This window comes from Hemitrygon akajei, chromosome 7 (assembly GCF_048418815.1).
Source record: "Hemitrygon akajei chromosome 7, sHemAka1.3, whole genome shotgun sequence".
Classification (NCBI taxonomy): domain Eukaryota; kingdom Metazoa; phylum Chordata; class Chondrichthyes; order Myliobatiformes; family Dasyatidae; genus Hemitrygon; species Hemitrygon akajei.
Genome location: NC_133130.1, coordinates 169,986,607 through 170,005,603, shown reverse-complemented (window position 1 = coordinate 170,005,603; position 18,997 = coordinate 169,986,607). Strand labels below are relative to the sequence as shown.

The 18,997-nt window shown below is 40.7% G+C and overlaps 1 protein-coding gene across 1 annotated transcript in view; it reads left to right on the top strand.

Moving 5' to 3' along the window:
- The window catches only part of psmb7 (proteasome 20S subunit beta 7), a 76,922-nt gene that overhangs the window by 34,012 nt on the left and 23,913 nt on the right, over positions 1-18,997 (top strand). The window contains exon 6 of the mRNA XM_073052576.1: positions 15,532-15,590. Coding sequence (XP_072908677.1) covers positions 15,532-15,590 — 59 coding nt within the window. The remainder of the gene's footprint in view (positions 1-15,531; positions 15,591-18,997) is intronic.

The window sequence follows — 18,997 nt, the reverse complement described above, 5'->3', positions numbered from 1 at the left end:
CTGGGTTCAATTCCACCACTGTTTGTACGTTCTCCCTGTGACTGTGTGGGCTTCGTCCTGGTGTTCCAGTTTCCTCTCACATTCCAAAGATGAACAGGTTAGCAGGTTAGTTGGTAGCATGGGTGTAATTGGGTGGCGCAGGCTCATTGTCTGGAAGGGCCTGTTACTGAAATACTGTGGACCATCGACAGTAAGCATTTGATACCCTGGAACAATACCACCCCAAAGATCCATACAGAAGATTTTGAGGGTCATTTGGAAGGACAGTGTACTGGGGGAAGCCAACGTGAACAGCATCTCCTCCATGATAAAGCAACACCAGCTCTGATGGATAGGTCATGTCATCCAGACGCCTAACTACTTTACTCCCAGTTGAAGTTCAAAGGTAACATCAAAATCAGCCTGAAGAAATTCAACATTATATCTAAAAACTGGGAAGTCATTGCACTCAGTAAATAGACCTGGAGGAAATCTATTCAAGAGAGAGCTGCACCTCATGAGAATGACCTGCCTCACATGAATGCGACCGGTCCCAAAGAACAAGCGGCAGCTGCGAAAGAAGAGACAACAACCAAAAGACCCACCCACCAAATACAGGCACCACTTACTGTTGCCCACATTGCATCAGAATACGTGGATCCCAGATTGGCCTCTACACCCACTGGAGGAGCCATTAGGAGAACATCATACTCCAATTGAGTGATTGCACTAATACTACTAAATAAAATAATAAAATAAATTAACAGCCAGTTTAAATGCAAGTTTCCTCAAGGATGTGTGTTTAGCCCACTGCTCTATCTCTCTACACCCATGACAGTGTGGCTAGGCACAGCTCAAATGCCATCTATAAATTTGCTGGCAATACAATTATTGTTGGCAGAATCTGAGATGGAGACAGGAGGGCATGCAGGAGCGAGATATATCAGCTAGTGAGTGCTGTCGCAGCAACAACCTTGTACTCAGTTTCAGTAAGACCAAAGAGCTGATTGTGGACTTAAGAGAGGGTAGGGTGAGGGAGCACACACCAGCCCTCATAGAGGGATTAGAAGTAGAAAGGGTGTCAACATCTCTGTGGATCTATCCTAGGCTCAAACATATTGATGCAAAGAAGGCAGGACAGCAGCTATACTTCTTTTGGAGATTGAAGAGATTTGGTATGTCATTAAAGACACTTGCAAATTTCTACAGATGTACTGTGGAGAGCATTCTAACTGTCTATATTAGTGTTTGGTACGGAGGGGCCCACTGCACAGGATTGAAATCAGCTTCAGAAAGTTGTGAACTCAGTCAGCCTTATCATGGAAACTAGTCCCTCCAGCATCTAGGACCTCTTCAAGGACTAATGCCTCAAAAAGGCAGCATCCATCATGAAGGACCCCCATTACCCAGGATGCCCTCTTCACATTGCTGCCATCAGGGAGGAGGTACAGGAGCCTGAAGACACACACTCAACGTTTCAGGAACAGCTTCTTCCCCTCTGCCATCAGATTCCTGAATGGACATAGAACCTGTGAACACTATCTCATTATATTTTTTTTGCACTACTTATTTAACTTACTAAATATATGTATACTTACTGTAATTTACAGTTTTTAATATTGTGTATTGCATTGTACTGCTGCCACATAACAACACATTTTACGACATATACCAGTGATATTAATTCTGATTCTAATTAACTGGATACCATTTCCATCTTTTGTCCTTTGATCTTTGATTTGAACAAGAGACAGGAGCTCAGTTTGGCTTAGCTGCATTTATATTGTCTTCTGGTAAAATACAATTCAAAATAATTATTAAGCTAGTACCTGTACATAAATGATGAATATTGGAAAATTACCGTGTTTGTACTTATTTTTAAGGAAAGTTAGATAGCAGTAGTTTGAGTTATATGATCTTGTGTTAATTAGTTGTACCTCGGGATAAGAGAGGTTGTATTTTATGCTTTTTTTTGGTCAATTGTATTAAAATGTAGAACTGAGATGAGCAACGCTCTAATTTATGTGTGGTAATCTCCTGAGTAATTCTGATTTGGATTTCAAGGGAATCCGTGAAACAATAATACAAGAAGCTGTTTTTCAATCTTAGAATAAATTTTGAATAGAGATGTGGATAATATGCTCAAGTTTGAATTTAGAATTTCTTTAGAATGTGGATGCATTTTTACATTTTGTACATAAAGGACTACTGTGAAAACGGCACCCTCATTTTGACTTTTTCAGTTATTTTGTTTTAAAATTCAGTATTTAGGGCATTTGGTTTGCAAACAGACCGTGTTTTGTATTCAAGCTGGTCTCATTTGCGAGCAGAAGATGAACAGCAAGGTTGAGGGCTTGTCAGAATGTTAAGAATTGTTAATTCCTGACTGAGAATAGATAAATATTCAAGTTGTGTTTCTGAAAAGAATCTGTTTTCTTTAATGAGGCTTCTTAACTATCTCTATAAATTGTAATCAATTGTGGTTGTAATCCCACTATCATTGGCATGTGAAATTGGTGTCTAATCTAAGAATCTCATTGATATGAGAAATTAATATTTCTCAATGAGTGAACCATAGAGGTTTAAAACATTAAAATTGCCAAATTTTTAGAGTGAATTTGAGAAATATTGGTATTCAGGCGTTGGCAATTTATTTTTTACTTCATAGGCACCATAGTGACGCAGGAGTTTGGGCTACTGTCTCAGAGATCCAGTCAGTCCCCAGAACTACCTGTGTGAAGTTTGTTTGTTGTCCCTCCAATAACATGGCTTTTTAGCATACATTCTGGCTTATCTCTCAACCTGAACATGGGTTAATTGGGTTCTGTATATTGTCTTTAGTGTCGACGGGTTGCTAGAAGGATCAGGATGAAGTTGATGGGGATTTGAAAGAAAGTAAGTTACCAAAAACTGGGGGAATGGGATTGCTATGGGAGCTGGGGCAGATTCTTGATGTGACAAATGCCTTGTCGAAAGGAAAACTGAAAATATGATGGCTGTAGTTGCATTGCTAATTGTTTTCTGATGTTTTAAAGTTTAAAGATAAAGATTAGCTTTATTTGTTGCATGTACATCAAAGCATACAGTGAAATGTGGTGTTTTGAGTCAGCAACCAATACAGTCTGAGGGTGTCACAGTAGTGTAGCGGTTAGTGGAGTGCCTCAGGGATCTGTTCTGGGACCCTTACGCGTCGTTATTTTTATAAATGACCTGGATGAGGAAGTGGAGGGATGGGTTAGTAAGTTTGCTGATGACACAAATGTTGGAGGTATTGTGGATAGTGTCGAGGGCTGTCAGAGGTTACTGCGGGACATTGATAGGATGCAAAACTGGGCTGAGAAGTGGCAGATGGACTTCAACCCAGATAAGTGTGAAGTGGTTCATTTTGGTAGGTCAAATATGATGACAGAATATAGTATTAATGGTAATACGCTTGGCAGTGTGGAGGATCAGAGGGATCTTGGGGTCCGAGTTCATAGGACGCTCAAAGCAGCTGCACAGGTTGACTATGTGGTTAAGAAGGTATACGGTGTATTGGCCTTCATTAATCGTGGAATTGAATTTAGGAGCCGAGAGGTAATGTTGCAACTATATAGGACCCTGGTCAGACCCCACTTGGAGTACTGTGCTCAGTTCTGCTCGCCTCACTACAGGAAGGATGTGGAAGCCATAGAAAGGGTGCAGAGGAGATTTACAAGGATGTTGCCTGGATCGGAGAGCATGCCTTATGAAAGTAGGTTGAGTAAATTCGGCCTTTTCTCCTTGAAGCGATGGAGGATAAGAGCTGACCTGATAGAGGTGTATAAGATGATGAGAGGCATTGATCGTGTGGATAGTCAGAGGCTTTTTCCCAGGGCTGAAATGGTTGCAACAAGAGGACACAGGTTTAAGGTACTGGGGAGTAGGTACAGAAGAGATGTCAGGGGTAAGTTTTTTTACTCAGAGTGGTGAGTGCGTGGAATGGGCTGCCGGCAACGGTGGTGGAGGTGGATATGATAGGGTCTTTTAAGAGACTTTCGGGTAAGTACATGGAGCTTAGAAAGATAGAGGGCTATGGGTAAGCTTAGTCATTTCTAAGGTAGGGACATGTTCGGCACAACTTTGTGGGCCAAAGGGCCTGTATTGTGCTGTAGGTTTTCTACGTTTTTATTACAGCTCGGGGCGTCAGAGACTGGAGTTCAATTCTGATATAATCTGTAAGGAGTCTGTACGTCCTCTGCAAATGGAATGTGTGGGTTTTCCTCAGGTGTTCCGGTTTCCTCCCACAGTCCAAAAATGCACCGTTAATTAACATAGGTTAATTAGACATTGTAAAATGTCCTGTGATTAAGCTAGGGTTAAATTGGGGTTTGTCAGGGGTTGCTTGGCGGTGCGACTTGAAGGGCCGGCAGGGCCTATTCTGCACTGTATTTCAAAATAAAATAAAATGAATTGTGGTAGGGCAGCCCACAAGTGTCGTCACACTTCCAGCACCAACATAGCAAGCTACAACTCACTAACCCATACATCTGGCAGCCGGAGGAAAACTCACACAGCCACGGGAGAATGTACACGCTCCTTACAGACAGCAGTGGGAATTGAACGCGGGTCGCTGGTGCTGTAAAGTGTTACACTACTGTGCCAATTTTGTAGGAAACTTCACACAATATCGGTTTAAATGTCTTTGCATTCTCCCTTGTATATTTATAAAGAAATGTATCAGGTCATGTTGGTTGTACCAAATTGATTAGGTTTGGATGAATCGTGCAGTGGTGAGAAATTAGAGAGAAAGATGAAAGAAATTTAACCTATTTCTTACCGTACAGTTGTAGGCCTAGTCCAGTTACTGTTTCTTTGGAGTATTCTCAGGATATATTAAAGACCTTGAGTGGTATCAACAGCATGATCAATGTTGCTTATCTAATCTTCATTTCCTGGTTCAGATTTACTTATTTTTCAGTTATATATCAAGTGTACATTGTCCTGGTTATACAGGCAATCTCTGAAGAGTATTGATAATGGCTGGGGTCACCCGTCTTGTAAAGACACTGCCCAGAAGAAGGTACAAGTTACTTCTGTAGAAAAATTTGCCAAGAACAATTATGGTCATGGAAGACTTTGATCGCCCACGTCATACAACATAGCACGTAATGTCATCAAAACATAGAGGGAAATGCACTGTTAGCTTTCACAGTGATCACAATAAATTGACTTGCTTGGCGCAAGTGTCACCACACAGTCCAGCACCAGCATATCATGCCCACAATGCTCGACAGAAAAACAAAATGCAACAAAACAACAGCAAGAGAAGCCCTGACACTGACCTAGCCACACATATACTCATTCCTCCAAACCCAAGAAAGGCTGTCTTCGACCTCCAGTGGACTCATGGATTTCCAGACACTTGGCTTTGACTTTCCCAGCAGACTCAGAGATATTTGCTGACCCAGGCTTCTGCAGACTTCTTGGCTTCCGATCGATCTTTGGACTTTGATCTTTGGTATCAACCGCAAGTTTCCCTGATGACAATGAATGAATTCCCCGAACAGTAGGCCTCGAACTCTCAGACTCAACAACGATGAGATCCCAGGTATTAGGTTTCAAACTCCCTGACTCGACGATGATGGGACACTGAAAATTAGGCCTCGAGTTCCCAGACTCGACGATGATAGGACCCTGAACATTAGTTCTCAAGCTCAGGAACTAGTGTTCAGGGTCCCATCATCGTTGAGTCAGGGAGTTTGAAACCTAGTACTTGGTATCTCATCGTTGTTGAATCTGAGATACATATCACACACAGCATATAAACTGAAGTATTATACTATAAATACCTTAATAAAATATAATTCAAAATGCATGTAGTAAAGTGCAGCACAGGTAAACAGTAAATAGCTTGCTGTCTTAATGATGAGACCTTGGTGACAGGGTATTCATTAGTCTCACAGTCTGAGGGAAGAAGTTGTTACCCATTCTGGCAGACCTAGGTGTGATTCTTCTGTATCTCCTTTCTGACAGCAGTGGGTCAAAGAGATTGTGGAATGGTGGTAGGGATCTTCAACAATGCTTTTGAGTTCTTCCGGTAAATGTCACAGATAGTGGGGGAGGGAGACTCTGACGATCCTCTAGGTGGTTTTTACTGCCCTCTATAGAACCTTGCGATCCGATGCCTTGTAGCTTCAGTACCACGCAGTAATGCAGCCAGACAGGACACTCTTGATGGTGCTCTGTGGAAAGTTGTTAGAATGGGGGCAGGGGAGCCTTGCACATTTCAATCTCCTCAGAATGTGTAGACGCTGCTGTGCCTTTGTTGTTGATTCAGGTTGGATCTCCAGTTTCAATGTGTCATGGAACTGTAATGTTGGAATATTTGGCTCATGAAGGGGTTGAATCCACACTTCTTTGACTTGGGCAAGTGTATGATCAGGTGGACTAGGCTGCAGACTCTCTGACTCCTCCAGTGGATATGTACCTAGAGAATGAGGCTGCTTCAACACACACTTTAAATCTCCAATGGGTAGTCATTGCTTATTATGTACCCTTTTGGTTCCCGACAGCTCTAAGCAATATATTTTGTTACAGAAAATTGCTTTACTCTAATCGTTCTGAATTTAGTGATATTTTATCCCAAGGTTCACTGTCAGATTGAATATCAGCACACTGATCAATTTATTTTCTGTAAATTTACTGCTTCTAGGCTTTGTATTTGATCTATAATCAGACTGCTTAAATGTTGCTGATGAGAAAGTCAGTATTTTTTTTCTCCCTACACTATAACTGTCAGGTTGTATTACACCATTACATATTCACTAGAATTGATAAAATCAGCAGGACATCTCGTTCAAAAGCCTTTAATCGCTACCTCTTTTCAATTCAAATCCATTGTGGAGGTCGACCAGTGTTCACAAATCACTTTAAGTGGGAAGTTCTGTTCCTTGTGCAGGCCGCGTAAATGAGAAGTAGTATGCAGAGTTACTTAAAACAGTAATAAATGCCAAAAAGTTATTTTAATTGGATTGAAAAATAGGCACGAAATGCATTTTTCAGCAGAAATAGAAGTTCTGAACCAGTTAGTAACTATATAGCAGATGGGATGATGTGTTTTAAAGCCCCATGCTTTGTGTGGTGTGGCACAAATTGTTAACATTTCTCATTTTCAAAATGATGCTGAATTGCGTTTAATGCGCAATACTGAAATGGTTGGATATTTTCTGTTTGGGATAGGAGGAAGCTTTGGGGAGGGGGTGGAGATTTCTTCACATACTGCTTCGGACCCATTCTGTTGGTACCCATTGACCTGTTAGAGCAGAGGTCTGCCTTTTTGATCATTTATTTATTTATTGATACACAACACGTAACAGGCCCTTTCGGCCCTCCGAGCCGTGCCGCCCAGGAACCCTCGATTTAAGCCTCGCCTAAACACTGGACAATTTACAATGACCAGTGAAACCCGAGCACATGGAGATAACCGATGCATTCCATGCGGAGGACATACAGACACTCCTTACAGAGGATGTCAGAATTGAACTCTGACCTCTAGTTCGCACCTGGACCAAATCCCTCTGACTCCTCCCATTCATGTACGTGTCCAAACTTCTCCTAAATGTTAGACCCTAAGACATAGGAACAGAATTAGGCCATTTGGCCCATTGAATCTGTTCTGCCTATCCATCATGGCTGATTTATTATCATTCTCAACCCTATTTTCCTGCCGTCTTCCTGTAACCTTTGGCGCTTTGACTAATCAAGAACTTATCATCTTCTGCTTTAAGTATACCCAATGACTTGGTCTCAGCTGCTGTCTGTGGCAATGAATTTCACAGATTCACCACCCTCTGACTAAAGAAATTCCTCCTCATCTAAATGGACATCCCTCTATTCTGAGGCTGTACCCTCTGGTCCTAGATGCACCCACTATAGAAAACATCTCCATATCCACTCTTGCTAGGCCTTTCAATATTTGATAGGTTTCAATGAGATACCCCCTCGTTCTTCTCAGTTGTTACAGTCGAGCCTGCATCTACCACTGATGCTGGCAGCTCGTTCCATGGTCATGCTATCCTCTGTGAAGAATGTCCCCTCAGATTCCCCTTGAACATTTCACCCTTAACCTATGACCTCTAGTTATAATATCAGCCAACCTGAAGACAAAAAGCAGTGTGCATTTTCCCTATCTATACCCCTGATAATTGTGTAAACCTCTATCAAATCTCCCCTCATTCTCCTGCACTCCAGGAATAAAGTCCTAATCTATTCAACCTTTCCCTATAACTCAGGTCCTCAAGTCCCAGCAACGTCCTTGTAAATTTTCTCTGTTCTCCTTCAAGCTTATTGATATCTTTCCTGTAGGTAGGTGACCAGAACTGCACACAATATTCTAAATTAGGCCTCACCAATGTCTTATACAACTTCAACATAACATCCCCGTGTCCTAATTTTTGAAGGCTTTCTTTATGACTCTATCTACCTGTTCCGCCACTTTCAAGAAATTATAGATCTGTATTCCCAGTTGAGTGCGGCTTCAGCAATACTCAAGACTTGACACCATACAGGACATAACAGCCTGACTGATTGACACCCAGTCCATAACCATTCACTCACTCCATTGACTCACAGCAACAGTGTGTTCCATCTACAGGAAGCACTGCAATAGCTCACCAATACTCTGCAAACAGCCCCTTCCAAACCCACCACCTTCTACCAGCTCGAAGGCAGCAAATGCACGGGGAATACCTCCCTCTGGAAGTTGCCCCCAGGGAAAATAGACAAAGAATTGGATGTTGTTTTCTTGGGTTTTCAGAAGCCATTTGACAAGGTGTCACAGGTGAAGTTGCTAAACAAGTTAAGTGCCCATGGTGTTACAGGAACGATACTAGCATGGATAGATGATTGGCTGACTGGCAGGAGGCAAAGAGTGGGAATAAAGGGGGCCTCTTCTGGTTGGCTGCCAGTGACTAGTGATGTTCTGCTGGGTGTCAGTGTTGGGACCACTTTTTATGTTATATGTCAATAATTTGCAGGATAGAATTGATGATTTTGTGCCCAAGTTTGAGAACAATACAAAAACTGAGCCACTAAAAAGATAGGTGGAGGGGCAAGTGGAGTAAGGAGTCTCCACGAGGACTTAGACAGATTAGGAGAATGGGCAAAGAAGTGGCAGAGGGAAAATATCGTAGCTGAACATTGTATTTTGCCACAGCAAAGAGCACTGACATTCTGCTAATATCACTCCAGTAAATAAATTGCCTGGTCATTGATCTTGTGCTGTCATGCCTGCCACTTCAGTAGCAGAATGTAAAACCAGTGTGGTATACAGTGTGCAAAGCCTCTGGTAGGACATTCTGATGTATTTAGGAGGATTTTTGAGGTAATATAAAATGAATGCAGGAGAAAGTAACTGGTTGTTCTTTAAAAGGTGATAGAAATAATCGTACAGACTGAGGAGTGTGCGAAAGGACTTGTACAGATTAGGAGAATTGGCAAAGTGACAGATGGAATATAGTCTAGGTCATGCGCTTCGATAGAAGGACTAAGGTGTAAACTATTTTCTAAACAAGTAGAAAATTTAGAAATCAGAGATACAAAGGAACTTGGGAGTCCTACTGCAGGATTCCCTAAATACATCCCTGAGATTTGTTTTCTCGTGACCATACACAGTAGATTCAAGAAATATAATAGAATCAATGAAAGGCTGTTGAATGCAGTCTCTTTCATTGCTTCTATTGGATGCCCACAAGAAAACGGATCTCAGGGTTGTATATGGTGACATATATGTACTTTGATAATAAGACCACAAGATATATAGGAGCAAATTAGGCCATTTGGCCCATCGAGTCTACTCTGCCATTTCATCATAGCTGATTCATTTCCTTCTCAGCTCCAATCTCCTGCCTTCTCCCCATATCCCTTCATGCCTTGACTATTCAAGAATCTATCAACCTCTGCCTTAAGTATACCCAATGACCTGGCTTCCACAGCCGCCTGTGACAATGAATTCCACAGATTCACCGTCCTCTAGCTAAAGAAATTCCTCCTCATCTCTGTTATAAATGCACGTCCCTCTATTCTGAGGCTGTGTCCCCTGGTCGTAGACTCCCCCAGCATAGGACACATCCTCTCCATGTCCACTCTGTCGAGGCCTTCCAACATTCGATAGGTTTCAGTGAGATTCCCTCCCCATTCTTATGTATTGCAGTGAGTACAGGCCCCGAGCCATCAAACGCTCTTCATAATGGCAAGCCTTTCAATCCTGGAATCATTTTCGTGAACCTCCGTTGAACCCACTCCATTGTCAGCGCATCCTTTCTTGGGTAAGAGGCCCAATGCAAAAAGGGGCAAAATTGCATTGGCACAAACAACACATTTCATTATATGTTTCAATGTACAAGTAACAAATAAAGCTGATCTTTTCATTTTTTTAGGTAGAGGTTGAACCTCTGTCAAAGCAGAGCTGACTCCGTCATCACTCAATGTTGGCACCTGAGCGGTGACAGCCCACCAAAAATACTGGATCATAAAAATTAACCCCCCTCCCCTGCCCAGCCCCACTTCCGCTCATTCTTCCTCTAAACAAGAGAATTGTTTAAGTATGAGGGGGCAATTGTGGAAAATGGAAGTTCAGGAGTTCTGAGAACAGTAACCTAAGTTAAATTTACTTTGAACTTTGACTCACAAGTTCAGTCAGCAGAAGGAAGGCAAGTGCTATGTTAGCATTCATTTTGAGAGGAAATATTATGAGCAGACTTGGACCCCTAAGAAAAGGTGTGCTGGCGTTGGAGTGAGTCCAGAGGAAGTTCACGAGAGTGATTCCAGAATGATAAAATTAATGTATGAGGAGTGTTTGATGGTTCTGGGACTGTACTTGCTGAAGTTTAGAAGAAAGAGGGGAAATCTCATTGAAACTTATTGAATATTGAAAGGCCTAGATAGAGTGGATGTTTCCTCTAGCGGGGGAATCTAGGACCAGAGAGCACAGCCTCAGAACAGAAGAGTGGTGAACCTGTGGAATTCATTGCCACAATTGACTGTGCAGGCCAAGTCATTGGGTATATTTAAAGCAGAGGTTGATAGTTTCTTCGTTAGTAAGGATATATCAGAGGTTACGGGGAGCAGGCAGGAGAATGGTTTGAGGGGGATAGTAAATCACTCATGATGGAATGGCAGAACAGACTCAATAGTCCGAATGGCCTAATTCTGCTGCTTTGTCTTATGGTCTTATTATGTATGACCTGATTTATGGCATTCAGACTTTAAGCAAATTGCCTCATATATTTTTTAAGAATTTTTCAAGATAGTGTTAATAATGAAATGTTTCATATTCATTAGTGACTTGCTGCAGTATATATTCCAGTTGTTTAATTATTGATAGGGTTAGGGTGAATATTTGATGAAATCAAAGCATTACAATGTGTATGTAGAGTGATATGATTTGGATAGCTGTAGAAAGCAGATGTTTCTCATTTATGGAGAAATCAGCTTATGGACAGTTCTTGGGAATGGAAGCCTATGTAACCCTGGGATTGCTTATACCTCAGTTTGAATTCCTTTCAGACATCCCTTATCCAGAAAACCCAGCTCCTTGAAAACCAAATGAGCAGACTTGACGATGTCTTAAGTTTCCTACATTCTCACTGGTACTGTATAACCGTTGTGTGGTGTGATAGTCGAAACTATGCCCTAACGAGTTTATTGTTTAGTTTCAGCATGACATCATTAATGTTACATTTCCATGCCTTAGACAATAGCCATGAGGTAATGTTGCAGTTCTATAAAACCCTGGTTAGACCACACTTGGAATATTGTGATCAGGATGTGCAAAGACAACTTACCAGGATGCTGCCTATAGGTTGAATAAGCTAGGGTTTTTCTCTTTGGAGTGAAGGAGAATGAGGGGTTTACAAGATGATAAGATGCATAGATTGGCAGTGCCTTTTTCTATAGGGTAGAAATGACTAATACCAGGGAGCATAATTTTACAGTGATTGGAGAAAAGTATGGGGGGGTGGCAGAGGTAGGTTTATACAAAAAATGGTGAGTGCATGGAACGTTCTGCTGGGGTGGTGATAGAATCAGATACATTAGGAACATTTAAGAAACTCACAGATAATAGAAAAATGGAGGAATACGTAGAAGGATTGATCTTCGAGTAGGTTAAAAAGTAAGCACAACATCATGGGCCAAAGAGCGTGTACTGTTCATTGTCATCTGACTGTACAGAAATACAACCAAACAAAACAATGTTTGTCCAGACCACGGTGCACCCACAGAACATATCAATGTTCAATATTCTGTAACAAGGGCAAGAGTACGTGGTTTCCGAACCAAGTTGTCTACTTGTCTCTTTTTTCTTAGGCTTCTACATTAAAGTCTAAATCGCTGGTGTTTGTGCTGTGATAAGAGTAAGACTAAGCGGAGGTTCTAGCAGAATCCCACTGCATTGTGCTTTGCAGGCACTACAACAACACCTGTCAGCCATTAGCCTTTGTTTCCTGGCACTGAGCCAGTTTGGATCCAAGTTGTATTTTCTCCTGGATTCCATAGGCCCCTGCTTTTCTGTTCATTTATTTTTGTTAAAAGCTTCAAAAACTATGTCTGCGTCAAACTTTACTTATCGCCTCCAAATAGCTGAAACAAGCCGGTTGACTTCAACTGAAATTTTTTTTTACTGTATTAAACCAAATTTCAGTGAATGATGCATGTTTGTGGCTCATTGGGTTGCCTTATAAGGAGATGAATTATTTTACAATATAACCTCAAAGTTCAGCGATAAAAATGGTGGGTGCATTTATGTAATAATTTGTCCTTGGGATGTTTCAAAGCATTTCACAGCCTGTGAATTAATTTTGTAGTGGACTTACTCTTACATAGACACATCTAGCCTTCAATTGCATGTTTGTAAAAACTGCAAATGGGATGAGTGATTGGAGAGAGTATTTGGGGAAGGTCATTGAAGGAGTTTTGTGCTTCAAAAAAGACTTCATGTTCAAATTCAGATTTATTTATCACGTGTACATGGAAACACACAGTGAAATATGTTGTTTGTGCTAACAGCCAACACAACCTGAGGACCTGCTACAGGCAGCCTGCAAGTGTCACCATGAATTCTGGCACTAAAAGTATGCCCACCATACTCAGCAGAACAACACCTCCAATCTCCGGTCATCAGCCATCGGGCTTCTATTTCTGGACTTCCGTTTGATCTTTGGGCTTCTGTCTTCAATATCAACACTTGGACTAGTGGATGCCGTGGCCCTTGGAATTAACCATATATTTTAATTTGTGTTCCTAGCATTGGTGATGTTTTGCTTCTTGGTGTGTGCCTTACAGACCCAGGATTTTTTTTCTCCTCCTGTTTTCATACATCACCTTCTATTTATATTTGTAGACAGATTGTGATTATCAAGTCTTCACCAGCCTCTCTGTGCTGGCACCGTCACTATTTGTGTCATTCAGTCTCTCTCAGTCTGTTCAGTTCTGCCCACCTCATTGTAGGAAGGATGTGGAAGCTTTAGAGAGGGTGCGGAACATACTTACCAGGATGCTGCCTGGATTAGAGAGCATGTCTTATGAAGAGGTTGAGCGAGCTAGGGCTTTTCTCTTTGGAGCGAAGGAGGATGAGAGGTGACTTGATAGAGATGTACAAGATGATAGGAGGCATAAATGGAGTGGACAGTCAGAGACCTTTTCCCAAGGCAGAAATACAAGGGGGCATAACTTTAAGGTGTTTGGAGGAAAGTACTGTATGCAGGAATGACAGGTAGGCTTTTTTCACAGATAGTGGTGGGTGTGTGGAATGAGGGGTGGTGGTAGAGGCAGATATATTAAAGACTTTTAAGAGACATTTAAGGGGTAGAATGATCTTGGAGTAGTTTCTAGGATCGGCACAACATCTTGGGCAGAAGGGCCTGTTCTGTGTTTTTTTACTGTTCAATGTTCCATCTATGGTAATGTAGAAGTTAGTGTAACGATATTACAGCACCAGTGATCCAGATTCGATTCCCATCGCTGTTTGTAAGGAGTTTGTACATACTCCCAATGACTAGGTTTCCTCTAAGTGCTCTGGTTTTCTCTTAAGTTCCAAAGACATGCGGATTCGTAGGTCATTTAGTCACAAGGGGGCAAACTCAGGGCAGAAGGGCCTGTTACTGTGCTATATCTCTAAATAAAATAAGAATAAATATTCTCACTGCTTTATGAGATTAGAGGAGAAGGATTAGTTTTATTTATCACGTCAATTGGAACATAGAGTGAAATGTGTCAATTTTGCGTCAACAACTAACACACTCTGAGGATGTGCTGGAGGCATCCTGCAAGTATCGCTATGCTTCCGACAACATTATACCATCCTCACAACTTACTACCTCTAACCCATGTGTCTTCTTTGGCAATGTGGGAGGAAACTGGAGTACCCGGAGGAAATGCGCGGTTATGGGAGAATGGTGTTCAGAGTGGCGGGAATCTGCCCCTGATTGCTAATCGCTGGCGCTGTAAAACTATTGCGCTAACTTCTACACTGCCATGCTGTTGCCAGTTTATATCACATTTAGCAATCACCTGATAAAGTTTAGAAATATACACTCTATGTCAAAATCAGGTTTATTGTCACTGACACGTTGTGAAATTTGTTGTTTTGTGGCAGCAGACAAATACAGTACATCAACTATACTATAACTTACAATTAAAAATACAGTGGATTCCATTTAATTGAGCCATCAGTTAATCAGGACAGCCACTTATTTGGGACAACACTTAAAGAACAAAAACTAACCAAGAAAATAGCCGAGGTTCCATTGTTTTAATTTGGTGCTCGATACTGCTTAATTGGGACAGGAGACTCGCCGAAGTTTCTGAGTAGTGTCAGTTGTGCCTTAATGTGCCTGTTAGACAACACACCATGCTAAGAGAGAACAGTTTTTAAATAGCATCAGTTGCATATGCTCGTATTTAAAAAGCAGTGATTTTTGTCACTCATTGCTGGAAACAGCCGGGAGAGAAAAGTGAAACGATTTCACTACTTCAACAAGTTAGGAACAATGAAGAATTTAAAGATATCAACAATCATCTTGAATGTTACAATGAAAATTATGATTTGAAGGATGTAGTTGTCAAAAGAATTGTATGAAAGCACGAGGCGTCTGCACTGATTAGTCAATCAGAGGAACACAGCAGTGTACACTGAATAAATTCCTGTCAATAACTATTAGGAACTAATACACAGTTTTATAGTACGCTAGTGGTATTGATAGTGTTCTAATTTGTTCTGTATTTCATTTAAATACATAAACTGTTACTCAGTTAAACAGTAGTATAGCTTTTTTATACCTTTTTAAACTAATTCAATGAAACTGGCAGCCATTTAATTGGGCCAAATTGTAGCGGTCCTTCTGATGAGTCCCTGTTAACTGGAGTCCACTGTATTTGTTCTAAAAAAAAATTAAGTAGTACAATTACTTATTGCAAGTAGTGCAATTATGCAATTAACTACACGTAACTATAATCATGTGCCTGACTGTTTTTATGTTTATGTTGAGTTTTGGAAGTTTCTGATGCTAGTTAATGCTTTTAATATGTACGTAGGTTCTGGATCTTTGGCGGCAATGGCGGTGTTTGAAGATCGATACAAGCCAGATATGGAGGTAAGAGAATGTAGATAACAGCTAGTGGACTGGCCTTATTTGTATTTGATATAAAAGGGAATAATCTTAATGTTCTACAGTTCTAGTTCCCAAAGCATTCAAAGCATATTGCTTGAAAATGAACCTTTAAACTTTAGTAATAAGAGGAACAGGGTTTGGATCTGTTTTTACTGTATAGTGACCTTTGGGTTATTTAGGTGTTCTACAGTAAGAAGCTCTCCAAAACTCATATGGTGAATGTTGAAAACCGAATATTTAAAAATATTTATTTTAAAAACTCTTTCTAAAGATCTTGGAAAGATGTTACAATTATCATTCCTTTAGAGGGCAATAAGCAAGAGCTGATGTAATGAAGAATGTGGGTGCAGTTATTTTGAAATTGAGAGAGTAGCACATTTCTGGAGGCTGCAAGATATTGTTCTGGTTCCTTTAATGATGTTCAAAAGATCATGTTCATTGGGGGACATGCTGTAGAAACGAAACATCTCTGTGTCTTTAGAGCTTTGGCAGACGTGGATGTGGATGCAATAGTATTTAACTTAAACTCAGGCTCCAAAGCAGGAGGAGATCAAGATAAAATCAGTGAATATCGTGACCCTGGAGGCAGTGTTCTTTACATGTATGAAATTGCTCCATTAATGTTGAGCTTTGGAGAAGTTCTTTGCTGATGTAGAAATACAGTGCAAGGGATTTGCACTTGTTTCTGTTATCCTGGACAGAGAATGCTTACAGCAAGTCTGTACTAAAGCAGAAATCATATGGCATCTCCAAGCTTGTTGATAACATAGGAAAAGGAATATTCTGAAGGAGCTCTCTTTTGAAGGACAAATCTCGTTAAACTATAAAAAGAATCTAGGAGGAGAGCAGAAACATTATAAAATTAGGTGTTATGGAAGAGTTTGACAGATCTTATTTTGAGGTTGATTTTAACAAGCATGGGCCCATCTAGTCCATGCTGAGCAGTGATCAGTGTATCTCTTCATGTCTCTCCCTCCATGGGATGAAGACCAGCAGACTGTTGTTCTTGGAGACACGAGAGACTGCAGATGCTGGAATCTGGACCAAACAAACAAACAGTCAGAGAAACTCTGCAGGTTGAGCAGTATCTGGGGGGAAGGGGATGTCGGGGTGTAGAGAAACTGTCAATATTTCAGTGCAAAAGCCCTGTATCAGGGCTGATTGGCCTTGATGGTTTGGTTGTGGAAAGCACTAAAGGCAACTGTATGCGTAAATTTAGATGACCATAAGCGTTGTGAACACTTTCCAATCGTGACAGAGCTGTCTGTGAAATGCAGAGTTGTTGGGCTGTTTGTTGCAAATTATAACCCAGAGAATTGATCTGGAACTTGTAAGTGGGAGGGGAAAGTAAGAATCATTCCTTAATTGATCCCGTAGGAGAGTAAAGTGGAACATACATATATCTTGTTAGGGCCATTTGGTTAAATGGCTTTTTCTAGCTGGTTGTTCTTGTAAAGTTTAAATGGTTAACTTGAGAATACTGGTGTTTTCCTACTTCCTGCTGAAACATTTTAATATAAACCTTCATGTCACTGCATCATGCATTATTTATAAATACATCAAGGTGAATGTCTTGAACAAAATTTTTTTGTGCATTGCATGTTTTGGTTCCATTTTCAACTTTAGTTATCAGTTTTGGCAGATTGATATATTTTCCATTTTAGTTCTTGGGCTGTGGTAATTCGAGAGTGTAGTCGCCACATTTCCTGAGCACTGTTGTTCAGTAGAAACAAAATATAACTCTTACTGTGCATTCTGGGGAGTAAAATTGCTTTCAAGTTGAGTTGTATTAATCTGTAAAAATAATTGTAGTCTTTGACTTTCTTTGTACCTGCACTCTTATAGTTGCAAAAAAGAGTTTATGAACCCTTTGCAATTACCTGGTTTTCTGCATTAATTACTCATAAAATATGGTCTGATCTTCATTTAAGTCACAATAATAAACGAGCACAATCTGCTTTAAACCAATAACACACAAATGTTTGTAATTTTCATATCTTTATTGAACACATTGTTTAGTCATTCACAGCCTAGGCTGGAAAAAAGGTATGTGAACCTTTGCATTTAATAACTGGTAGAATCTTTACCAAAAGTTTCTTGTAGCTGTTGTTCAGACTTACGCAACAGTGAGGAGGAATTTTAGGTCATTCTTCCATATAAAACTGTTTCAGTTCATCAGTTTTTCTGGGATACCTTGCATGAACAGCCCTCTTCAGGTCATGCCACAGCATTTCAATTGGGTTAAGGTCTGGACTCTGACTTGGACTTTACAAAATATGAATTTCCTTCTTTTTAACCCATTCTGTGTTTCGGATCCATTGTCTTGTTGCAATATCCAACTTCTATTAAGCTTTAGGTGACGGACCACTACCCTGACATTCCCCTTTAAAATGTCTTGATGCAATTTTGAATTCATTGTTCCTTCAACGATTGCAAGCTGTCCAGGCCCTGAGGCAGCAAAGCAGCCCCAAACCAAGATGCTCCTTCCACCATACTCCATGGTTGGGATGGGATTTTGGTGTTGGTGTCAAGTGACCTTTTTCCTCCAGACATAACAGTTTCTGCCAAAAAGTTCAATTTTTGTCTCATCTGCCCACAGACATTGTCCCAGAAATGTTGTGGAACTTGAGACATGCAGCAATGCTTTTTTTGGAGAGCAGTAGTTTCCTCCACGGTATCCTTCCATGAACGCCATTCTTATTCATTGTTTTTCTTTACAAAGATATGTGAATAGAGACTTCAGCAAGTTGTAGAAATTTCTGCAGATCTTTTGCTGTTACCCCTGGGTTCTCTTTCACCCTCTTCAGCATTGCACGTCGTGCTCTTAGTGTGATCATTGCAAGATGCCAACTGCTAGTGAAGGTAGCAACAGTACTGAATTTCCTCCATTTGTAGACTATTTCCCTTACTGTGGACTGATGAACACTCAGGTGTTTAGAAATGCTTTTGTAGCATTTTCCAGCTTCATGCATCTCTACAATTCTTCTAATGTCCTCTGAAAGTTGTTTTGATTGAGGCATGGTGCACATAAACATCTTTCTTGAGAAGAGCAGGCTCTGTCAGGAGTCTGACTTTGTGTGTCTTTTTTTATAGGGCAGAGCCCCTCTACAGCCCACACCTCAAATCTCACCTCATTGATTGGAACACCTGACTCCAAATAGCTTTTGTAGTAGGCATTACCCCAGAGATTCACATACTTTTTTTTGAACCTAGACTGTTATTGTTTAAATGGTGTACTCAGTATCGACAAGAAGTACAATTGTTTGTGTGTTATTAGTATATTGTGTTTGTCTATTATTGTAACTTAGATGAAGATCAGACCACATTTTATGAGTAACTAATGCAGAAAACCAGGTAATTGCAAAGGGTTCACAAATTTTTTTGCAACT